The sequence below is a fragment of the Coregonus lavaretus genome, assembly GCF_964263955.1.
Source record: "Coregonus lavaretus genome assembly, contig: HAP1_SCAFFOLD_313, whole genome shotgun sequence".
Taxonomy (NCBI): Eukaryota; Metazoa; Chordata; class Actinopteri; order Salmoniformes; family Salmonidae; genus Coregonus; species Coregonus lavaretus.
Genome location: NW_028159241.1, coordinates 413,653 through 425,960, shown reverse-complemented (window position 1 = coordinate 425,960; position 12,308 = coordinate 413,653). Strand labels below are relative to the sequence as shown.

Genomic DNA, 12,308 nt, shown 5'->3' with positions numbered 1-12,308 from the left:
GTGACAGAGTCATGATTCAGAGGTGGGATTCTTGACCTATGCAGGGTGGACTTGTTTAGGGGTGAGGGTTGTACTCAGGCTGACTGGGGGGGGGTCCTAATGGAAGTTGTACTCATGTTCATGCACACAAAAAACACCAGAGGTGTATACAGGTTCACTTCCAGTGTTTATGCTGTATTAGGGCCTTATTGGGGCCCTGGAGTAAAGCATTTGTGTGTCTCCAACACCTTTCATTGGTAGATTTCATTATTCCAGAGCCTTGCATATAGGTGATAACAGGAGCCTCTGGTGTGATGAACTTTAAACAAGTCAAACTAACATCATTCAAGAGTTGTTCACTTACCCACTAGAGACACTATAGTCCCAGTGACATCAGGCACAAAGCACAGGTTGAGTTTTGCTGATGCAATATGCTTTTTGAGAATCGTGTGTGTGTGTGTGTGTGTGTGTGTGTGTGTGTGTGTGTGTGTGTTTGTGTGACTGACTGACTGACTGTGTGTGTGTGTGTGTGTGTGTGTGTGTGTGTGTGTGTGTGTGTGTGTGTGTGTGTGTGTGTGTGTGTGTGTGTGTGTGTGTGTGTGTGTGTGTGTGTGTGTGTGTGTTGTTTGACACCTTTAATTGGTAGAGTGATATATGTGTCGTTATTACAGAGCCTTGCATGGTAGTGCTAACAGGTCCCTCTGGAATCTGAGAGAAAAACAAACCAGACAAAAAATATGATTGGATCAGAATACTGCAGGGTGATGTCTGGCAAATATGTGTCCCAATGATGTAACTGTCTCCCTCAACTTTAATAACTATTTCATAATTCAGTTCAGATGGACATTTTTACAAGTCCATGGAATGTTCCTATGGAATGCCATTAGTGCATCCACCATAAAGATATGCCATCTTATCAACTGCCTGACTGTAAATTTTCTTATGCACTGGCCAAATGACATATGCCGTGATCTGTCCTGTAGTTTATCAAGGCCTTCCTTCCAAATCTAATTTCATTGTCGTGAGTATTGGAAGTCTAAAGAACTTCAGTATGAGATTTTGCATTTGAATCGCAGGGCTGGCATCTAACGCTCACCGGTAGTTTTGTATCTTATGATAACTAGCTTATTGCTGAACATTTTTCAGAAACACAACCTCTGTTTGGAGCTCCATCTATGCAAAATATTTGATGGGTTTGATAAGTGGCAACCTGTCACTAGTTCCCAGAACCTTTATAGAAACTTAGGAAAGGGTTCTTTAAAGCACCATAAAGGTTTCAATTAGAACCTTACGATCATGGTTCTTTATCTCTTTAACTGTCTCTTCTAGAAAAACATGTAGAAACAATTATTTCATCTTAAATTCCTGTTACTAACAACTCAAACAGGAATTTCCAATAGTGTTTTTCTTTAACTTGCTGTTTATTCTACCAGGCAGTTGAGAAGTCAAGAGGGTCGTACCAGCGATACCATATTAGAATGGCAATTTGCATAGCATTTTTACTCATCTCAACAATATTACAAAAATTACTTTAGGTCTGCTTCAATGGCTTATATACTGTATGCAGGTTAAGCATTGTTAAATGAGGACTGATGTCACATTTTAATAAATGACGTTAATTGCATATGTATGTATTAAATGAATGTGTTTTCAGGTGGTGTTGGTTTTCTTACATTTCAATTCATCCAGGTCCTTCCACAATGTTTCCCACATGTTCAGACTACATGTTGAGATAATATATGACAAAGTGCAGTTTTTATTACTATTATAGGCATTATTTTATAGGCGACCTTAGGTCAGAATATTGATTCATTAATCCCATGGGTCATGAAATGTTGTTAAACCAATGTATGTTGCCTAATGTAGTGTCTTGTCAACAATGAAATCATAGTTTTCACCAAAATAAGTATATTTTTTATACAAAATAGATATACCTTATTCTTATTCCACCGTACTTTGAGTGCATTCTGAAAAATTTCAGATCCCTTGACTTTTTCCACATTTTGTTACGTTACAGCCTTACTCTAAAATGGTTTAAATAAAACAATTTCCTCATCAATCTACACACAATACCCCATAATGACAAAGCAAAAACAGGTTTTTAGAATTGTAAGCAAATGTATAAAAATAAAGAAGGAAATAATCTATTTACAGAACTGAAGGCCTCCTGTAGCTCAGTTGGTAGAGCATGGCGCTTGCAACACCAGGGTTGTGGGTTCGATTCCCACGGGGGGCCAGTATGAAAAATGTATGCACTCACTAACTGTAAGTCGCTCTGGATAAGAGTGTCTGCTAAATGACTAAAATGTAAATTTAAAAATATTCAGACTCTTTACTCAGTACTTTGTTAAAGCACATTTGGCAGCGATTACAGCCTCAAGTCTTCTTGGGTGTGACGCTACAAGCTTGGCACACCTGTATTTGGGGAGTTTCTCCCATTCTTCTCTGCAGATCCTCTCAAGCTCTGTCAGGTTGGATGGGGAGCGTCGCTGCACAGCTATTTTCAGGTCTCTCCAGAGATGTTCGATCAGGTTCGAGTCTGGGGTCTGGATGGGCCACTCAAGGACATTCAGAGACTTGTACCGAAGCCACTCCTGCGTTGTCTTGGCTGTGTGCTTAGGGTCGTTGTCCTGTTGGAAGGTGAACCTTCACCCCAGTCTGAGGTCCTGAGAGCTCTTGAGCAGGTTTTCATCTCTCTGTACTTTGCTCTGTTCAACTTTCCCTCAATCCTGACTAGTCTCCTAGTCCCTGCCACTGAAAAACATCCCCACACATGATGCTGCCACCACCATGTTTCACCGTAGGGATGGTGCCAGGTTTCCTCCAGATGTGACTCTTCGCATTCAGGCCAAAGAGTTCAATCTTGGTTTCATCAGACCAGAGAATCTTGTTTCTCATGGTCTGAGAGTCCTTTAGGTGCCTTTTACTGAGGAGTGGCTTCCGTCTGGCCACTCTACCATAAAGGCCTGATTGGTGGAGTGCTGCAGAGATGGTTGTCCTTCTGGAAGGTTCTTCCATCTCCACAGGGGAATTATGGTGCTCTGTGACCATCACCTCCCTGACCAAGGCAAATCTCCCCCGATTGCTGAGTTTGGCCGGGCGGCCAGCTCTAGGAAGAGTCTTTGTGGTTCCACTGTGTTCTTGGGGACCTTTCCAAATCATGTCCAATCTATTGAAATTACCACAGGTGGACTCCAATCAAGTTGTAGAAACATCTCAAGGATGATCAATGGAAAAAGGATGCACCTGAGCTCAATTTCGACTCTCATAGCAAAGTGTCTGAATACTTATCTAAATAAGGTTCTTGTTTTTTTATCTGCCACAATTTGCAAAAAAACTGTGTTCGCTTTGTCATAATGGGGTATTGTTTGTAGACTGATGAGGAAAAACATTTATTTAATCCATTTGAGAATAAGGCTGTAACCTAACAAAATGTGGAAAAATTCAACGGGTCTGAATAATTTCCCAATGCACTGTATCAACCGCCTGGTTAAGCAAATTTTTACGAAATTCTTGCTTTTGAACCTTTTTACATTGAAACTTTTGTATTGACATATTCCTACTATTCAAGGTCTCTACTGACAGGAATGGTGCTATATTAATCCCTCACTAATTGAATTCCTGACTTTTGTACAACAACTTTGGTGACTGATTTTGAGTTTTCTTCCAGCCCTCTGAATGGGCAAAGTTAGAGTGCCACAACACTGAACTGCAGCACCCCAAAATCATACATATTATGTTAATTGATGCAGGAGGGCTGGGGGAGTTGACCAATCAGGTTCAAGTGATGTTTTTTTTCATATCCACTTCTAAATCTATTGTCAAAACATGCCCTACAAGCTGGTTGAGAACAGGGTTCACTACATATTCGTCGCCAAACCCACTGGCTCCAGGTCATCTATAAATCACTTCTAGGCAAATCCCCGCCTTATCTTAGCTCATTGGTCACCATAGCAACACCCACCCGTAGTCTGCACTCCAGCAGGTATATCTCACTGGTCATCCCCAAAGCCAACACCTCCTTTGGCCGCCATTCCTTCCAGTTCTCTGCTGCCAATGACTGGAACAAACTGCAAAAATCTCTGAAGCTGGAGACTCTTATCTCCCTCACTAACTTTAAGCATCAGCTGTCAGAGCACCTTACCGATCACTGCACCTGTACACAGCCCATCTGAAATTAGCCCACCCAACTACCTCATCCCCATATTGTTATTTATTTTGCTCATTTGCACCCCAGTATCTCAATTTGCACATCATCTTCTGCACATCTATCACTCCAGTGTTAATACTATTGTAATTATTCTGCACTATAGCCTATTTATTGCCTTACCTCCATAACTTACTACATTTGCACACACTGTATATATATTTTCTATTGTATTTTTGACATTATGTTTTTTTACCCCATATGTAACTCTGTGTTGTTGTTTTTATCGCACTGCTTTGCTTTATCTTGGCCAGGTCGCAGTTGTAAATGAGAACTTGTTCTCAACTGGCTTCCCTGGTTAAATAAAGGTGAAATAAAAAGATAAAAAAAGAAATAGGGTAGAACCTTCCAAAATGGTTCCATATAGCACCAAAAAGGGATCCGCTATGGTTACAAGACAAAGAACCCTTATCTGGCACCATGTAGAACCATTTGGTTTTAGAGTGCATGTACACACTTCAGCTGATCACATACTGCTGTATGTCTTCTACATCTGAAGAGACAGCTGGAATACAGGTACGGGCAACTTCAGAATAGCTGCCCTGTCTGATTTCTGGAACTCAGCTGTCAGGATCAAGGGAAAGATGAACGGAGCAAAGTACAGAGCGATCCTTGATGAAAACCTGCTCCAGAGCGCTCAGGACCTCAGACTGGGGCGAATAATAACCTACCAACAGGATAACGACCCTAAGCACACAGCCAAGACAACGCAGGAGTGGCTTTGGGACAAGTCTCTGAATGTCCTTGAGTGGCCCAGCCAGAGCCCGGACTCGAACCCGATCTAACATCTCTGGAGAGACCTGAAAATAGCTGTGCAGCGATTCTCCCCATCCAACCTGACAGAGCTTGAGAGGATATGCAGAGAAGAATGGGAGAAACTCCCCAAATACAGGTGTGCCAAGCTTGTAGCGTCATACCCAAGAAGACTCGCTGCTGTAATCGCTGCCAAAGGTGCTTCAACAAAGTACTGAGTAAAGCGTCTGAATACTTATATAAATGTGATATTTCTATTTCTATATTTCTATAAAAATCCTGTTTTTGCTTTGTCATTATGGGGTATTGTGTGTAGATTGATGAGGAGGAAAAAACTATTTAATCAATTTTAAAATAAGGCTGTAACGTAACAAAATGTGAAAAAAGTCAAGGGGACTGAATACTTTCCGAATGCACTGTAAATTCTTGCAATTCTACACATTTTGCCATGGGAAGTAAATAAAATGTTGCAGTTTTAAAGCAAGTTTCCTGCAATTCTACTAATTTTGTCTTAGGGTGAAGAGAAATGTTTGCAGTTTTGAATATGATATCTGAGTTAGAGTGCCTAACAAAATCAATGGGGTACCCCTGTTGGTAATTTGACCATGATTACTACAAGTAATAACAGGACCCTCGATGTGAGAAACTTAAACAAGTCAAACTAATATCATTGAAGAGTTGTTCACTTACACGGTAGAGACAATATAGTCCCTGTAACAGGTTGAGTTTTGCTGATGTAATATGCTCTTTAGGAATCATGCAGAGGTGAAATCATATTTTTTTGGTCTGTCATTTAACAGACGCTCTTATCCAGAGCGACTTACAAGAACAATTAGGGTTAAGTGCCTTGGGCACGTTAACATATTTTTCACCTAGTTGGCTCGTGGACTCGAACCAGCAACCTTTCGATTATTGGCCCAACATTTTAACCGCTAGGCCAGTTTTTGAGAATTGTGTTTGTTTTGATTAATATTGTTGTATTTATTGTATGTTCATGTTCACAGGGCTTCCTTGCAAATGAGACCCTGGTCTCAATGGTGACCCACCCTGTAGAAATAAAAGTAAAAAATAACGTTCCAGTTTTCCGTACGTCGTGTAATATATTGGGTTGTGTTTGTGTATTTCTATGCTGTTGTCTCTAAATGAATTTCCATGTAAATGGACAATAAAGTATATGGTATCGTAGCGCAAACAGGACCCTCTGGAATCTGACAGAACAGCATCTAACTAGATTTATTAAAATAAAAATCTAATCAAATGATTGACAACCTTGATGAAGCTGAGAAATAATGACTGTATCGAAAGAAGAGGAGGGTGCTCAACCAACGTGAGTCGAGGTGCAAAACATGGAATCATCATTGCAAAGGAAAAGGCACAACACTTCCTCGCCATTAAAAATGATTTGTTTTATTTAAGCAAGGTTAAGAGGTAAACGTTTCAGCCTTCAATGGCCTTCATCAGAATAATCACACAAAGGGAATGGACAAGTTCACACAGGGTACGGGGAACACAATTAGACAGAGAGAAAACTCTCTACAGCTGGTGGTGCTAATGAGAGAGGGGGTGGTGGACTATACAGGTTGGTCCTCAGGGTGATGAGTGAGAAAGTTACAGAGGGTCAAAGATCATACCTCCCCAAAACTGCTAACCTCCCCTATTATTGGTAATGGTGAGAGGTTACATGGGGCATTACTCTCAAGGTAGCAGGCTGGCTGAAAAACATCAAGGGGGATGACTGGGTCAGAATACTGTAGGGTGATGTCTGCCAAATATTATGTGTCCCCTACAATGTTACTGTCTCCATCAACCTGAATAATTACTTCATAATTCAGTTTAGATGGACATTTTTACAAGTCTATGTAATGTTCCTATGGAATGCCATTAGTGCATCCACCATAAAGATATGCCATCTCATCAACTGCCTGACTATCAATTTTCTTATGCACTGGCCAAATGACATATGCCGTGATCTGTCCTGTAGTTTCTCAAGGCCTTCCTTCCAAATCTTGTTTCGTTCTCTCGACTGGAAGGATGGAGGAGTTTAAGGATGGGGTTTGAAGGGGAGGTGCTGGCTGGCTGCTTACACTCACCGTTAGTTTTGTGTCTTATGATAGCTAGCTTGTTGCAAGTCAGAACATCTATCAGAAACACAACCTCTGTTTGGAGTCTCGGCTTCTGAGGCTATGTCTCCTGAGGCTGTGGATTATGGTCCAATCTGAGCACTGACATCAATCAAAACAGTTAGTCTTGAACAGTTATCCTATTTCCCATGTAAAATAGCCTTTGGGTGACCAAATCATCACCCATACTATATTTTCCCCATTTAAATCCTCAGTTGATAAAACGTACCTTTTTCTCTCATCTCTAACTATCAGTAAGAGTGAAGGACAGGCTAGGTGGCCATAGCAACATACAAACATGTAATACATTACATCATGTTTTGACAAATCATTTGTTTATCCAACCATTTGTTCATTTGTGGGCTTGTGTGTGTGTGTGTGTGTGTGTGTGTGTGTGTGTGAGTGTGCAGAGAGACGCTGGGGAGGGGAGTGTGTGTCAGTCATTCAGAGATAAATAGAGAGGCAGAGCTCAGAGTTTGTCAGAAGGCTGACCTGACAGGGTCACACACAGGACCAAGCAGGAGCAGGACCTCAGCATTTGGACCCTTTATTACAAATGGAGACACATGAAGATGTTCAATACTGTTTTCAAGACAGAAACTCTTCTTGCAGAAAGGCTTTGCTATCGACATCTATCTACATAACACTGTACATATTCTTGGCATTGATTTCAGCAGTTACAGTATTTTTGAACATACTGGTGATCATCTCCATCTCTCACTTCAAGCAGCTCCACACTCCAACCAACCTGCTCATCCTCTCTCTGGCTGTGGCAGATCTCCTGGTGGGACTGATTGTGATACCATTGACGACTGTAGCATTAATGGAACCATGCTGGGATTTTGGGAAACATTTCTGTGGGTTTTATTTCTACATCACTTGTTTGTGTTCTTCTTTATCTGTGGGCAGTTTGGTCTTGATATCTATTGACCGTTATGTTGCTGTGTGTGATCCCTTAATGTACCACTCTAAAATAACAATAACAAGAATTATGTATTGTATATCCATTACCTGGTGTTTTTGTATCATATACGATGCTGCTATTGCAAAAATATTTGTAAATGTAAAGGTACCCAGTAGGTGTTTGAAAGAATGTTTTACTGTAGAAGGGTCAGTCTTGGGTAATAGAATTGACTTTGTAATTACAATGGTTGTCCCGTGCTCTATTATTATAACACTTTATTTGAAAATATTTGTGGTGGCCATATCACAGGCCAGAAAGGTATTTTCAAAAGAGGCTGCCAGTGTGTCTGGTGTTAAAACTGTACAGGCAAATAAGTCAGAGAGAAAAGCAGCAAAAACTCTAGCTATTGTTGTTTTCACCTATCTAAGTTGTTGGATTCCATTTTATTTTTATGTACTTTTTTTTTTCATTGACAATTTATCATTATTTATCATCAGCTGTCTGCCACTTGCTAATTCCTTAATTAATCCAATAATTTATGCTTTCTTTTATCCATGGTTCAAAGTAACAGCTAAACTTATTTTAACTTTGAAGTTAAGATGTTCATAGTTCCTATGCTTTTATTCCTAAATATGACACACATAGGTTTGATATGTTTTGTAATACATTTGTTGTAATTGCTTCTTTCATGTAACAATACACTGACATTATTCATCTCAGTGTTGTCATCATAGATACATGTGGTGTTGATGCAGAATGATTTGGATGGATTGGAATGGAATGACTTGGAGAAGGTATATGAAGGCATAAGCTTGTTTTATAAAATACATTGTAGTCAATTTGGTTTGTATATTCCAAATACCAAAGTCTGTGGTTGTTCCATGTTATTTAATGATAAAAAGGAAGTATTCCAATAGTACATTCCGAGGACGTCAAGATTCATTCTATATGTTGTTTAACATCTCCCTCTAGTGGCTCAATTGGGACACAACGCCTTCATCAAGTGTGGTAAAGTTGAAATGTACAATAATGCATGATATCAGATAACGTCCAAGTCTATCTCAATGGTGTATTGTGTAAGTAGTTGAGGGTAAAATGCAAGAATATGCAATCATGGGTAACACTTTATAGTGTTCCGTAATAAACCATTTGTAAGGCCTTTACAGTTTGCTCACCATTTATTAATCATTTCTCCCACATTTGTTAAATGTTAGTAAGCTAGGTATTTTCACATTTATAAATAACTACTCTATGCATGAATTATTAAACACAACAGCGCAGGAGACCGCAGCAAACACTTCAACCTCAACATACTGGGTATGAACACTACAAAAGTTGTTTATAAATGTGTGAATAACTAACTAAAACAAATGTGTGTGTAATGATAAATGATGAAGAAAATATTTACTATTTAAAGCTGCAATATGTAACTTTTTGGGTGACCCGTCCAAATCCACATAGAAATATGAGTTATAGAGCTGTCATTGTCATTGAAAGCAGGTCTAAGAAGCGGTAGATCTGTTCTATGTAAGCTATTACTATGTTTCCCATTCTTAAGTTTAGTTTTGTACTCCTTGGCTGCGTTGCTGACGGCTGTGTAGATGGCTGAGTTACCTTCTTTAGAGCCTGTACCATGTACAAATCATTTTGGGATTTGACATCAAAAGTTTAATATGAGGCGACATTATAGAATGCCACCTTTTATTTGAGGGTATTTTCATTTGTAAATTAGAACATCTTATGTATCTAGTCCCCCCATTTGAAGAAGTCATAAGAATTTGGACAACTTCACTTGTGGTGTATTAAAGGGAGTAACCCTTTAAACATAATGTTCAGTTAAGTCGCTCTGGATAAGAGCGTCTGCTAAATGACGTAAATGTAAATTATGTATTTAGATATTGGTTCCCTTACCCTGTAAGCAGTCTAAGAACTGCTCTAATGAGTGACTACAATCCACCCTTTGGTTTAAGTAGTCACTGCCAACAAACACGAATGTTAGCATTTTCAGACAAAACACGTTACCACTTTCAGCATACTACTAAAACAGTGTGACTGTTTTGGAATAAAATGTTCATATATTTCCTTTAACATCCTCTGTGTTGTGTGCTTATTGTTTAACCATTGATATGTTCTAGGTCATTTTGAGACCTTAAGGAGCATCAGGTACTGCTGGAATGGCTACCAATGGCATGTCCATCTTTTTGTGAGAAATTACACTGGTCACTCAAAACATTTATAAAGTATTAAGAAAGTATGAATAGTCCTCACTTTAGATTAGGGTCTGCAAAAATACTTTAATGATTTGTAAATGGTTTATAAGGACATTTATTAAACATCTTATGAATGATCTTATAAATCATTATTACATACTATAAAAGTTGTTTCTAAATGTTTGAATAACTAGCTTGATAAAACAAATGTGGGAGTAATGATAAATGAATGATGAATAAACTATTTACTAATCCATTATAAATACTTTACTACTAGGTGTTATTATAAAGTGTTACCCGATCTCTATATTCATTCAGACTCTACAGCGTCAGAGGGAGCTGCTCTGGCGTGACCCCTGACCCCTGACCTGGCAGCAGGGATGTTGTGAGAGTAGTGGTAGGGAGAGTACTGGTAGTGTTCATATCAAATAAAATAAAATAAAATTGTATTTGTAACATTCGCCGAATACAACAGGCGTGGGCCTTACCGTGAAATGCTTACTTACAAGCCCTTAACCAACAATGCATTTTTCAGAAAATAGAGTTAAGAAAATATTTACTAAATTAACTTAAGTTAAAAAAATAAAAAAAAGTTACAAAAAAGTAACCAATATGTTGAGGTTAAAGTGTCTGCTGCAGTCTCCTGCGCTGTTGTGTTGAATAATTAATGCATATGCTGTAGTAGTTATTAAAAAATGTGAGAATACCTACAGCTTACTAACATTTGTCAAATGTGGGCGTAATTATTAATAATAACCTCCCGAGTGGCGCAATGGTCTAGAGATCCTGGTTCGAATCCAGGCTCTGTCGTAGCCGGCCGCGACCGGGAGACCCATGGGGCGGCGCACAATTGGCCCAGCGTCGTCCAGGGTAGGGGAGGGAATGGCCGGCAGGGATGTAGCTCAGTTGGTAGAGCATGGCGTTAGCAACGCCAGGGTTGGGGGTCGATTCCCACGGGGGGCCAGTATGAAAAATAAATTATGTATGCACTCACTAACTGTAAATGCTAAATGACTAAAATGTAAATGGTGAGCAAACTGTAAATGCCTTCCAAATGGTTTACTTCTAAAGAGTATTATAAAGTGTAACGCATATTCATACATTTGACCATCAACTACTTACTACAATACACCATTGAGTTAGACTTGGACGTTATCTGATCTCATTCTGTATTGTATATTTCATATTTACTGCGCTTGTTGAAGGTGTTGTGTCTTATTTGAGCCACTAGAGGGGGATGTTAAACAACATATACACTGAGTGTACAGAACATTACTTAGACTGACCAGGTGAATCAAGGTGAAATTTATATAATCCCTTATTGATGTCACCTGTTAAATCCACTTCAATCAGTGTAGATGAAGGTGAGGAGACAGGTTAAATAAGGATTTTTAAGCCTTGAGACAATTGAGACATAGATTGTGTATGTGTGCAATTCAAAGGGTGAATGGGTAAGACAAAGTATTGAAGTGCCTTTGAAAGGGGTATGGTAGTAGGTGCCAGGGGAATTGGTTTGAGTGTGTCAAGAACTGCAACGGTGCTGGGTTTTTCACGCTCAAAAGTTTCCCGTGTGTATCAAGAATGGTCCACAACCTACAGGACATCCAGCCAACTTGACACAACTGTGGGAAGAATTGGAGTCAATATAGTCCAGCATCCCTGTGGAACGCTTTCGACACCTTGTAGAGTCCATGCCCCGACGAATTGAGGCTGTTCTGAGGGCGAAAGGGGGTGCAATTCAATATTAAGAACTTGTTCCTAATGTTTTGTACACTCAGTGCATAATGATACATTACATCCTCAAAATGAATACTTACATACTGTTTATCATTAAAAAACATGGAACAACCACAGACTTTGGTATTTGGAATATACAACCCTAAATGACTACAATGTCTTTTATAAAACAAGCTTATGCCTTCATATACCTTCTCCAAGTCATTCCATTCCAATCCATCCAAATCATTCTGTATCAACACCACATATATGTATGACGACAACACTGAGATGAGTAATGTCAGTGTATTGTTACATGAAACAAGCAATTACAACAAAACAGTATAACATAACTATGTCAAACTAGGGAATAAAAACATAGGAATATATGCCTTAACTTCAGAGTTAAAATATGTTTA

The 12,308-nt window shown here is 39.2% G+C and overlaps 1 protein-coding gene across 1 annotated transcript; it reads left to right on the top strand.

Annotated features, from left to right (window-relative positions):
* Nucleotides 1–7,615: 7,615 nt before the first annotated feature.
* On the top strand, nucleotides 7,616–9,046 carry LOC311123121 (trace amine-associated receptor 13c-like; the record flags this gene model as incomplete). Its single annotated transcript, XM_084197394.1, has 1 exon — nucleotides 7,616–9,046. One exon carries the CDS (start codon nucleotides 7,616–7,618, stop codon nucleotides 8,570–8,572), a length of 957 nt encoding a protein of 318 aa, XP_084053520.1. The 3' UTR covers nucleotides 8,573–9,046.
* Between the last annotated feature and the right edge of the window lie 3,262 nt (nucleotides 9,047–12,308).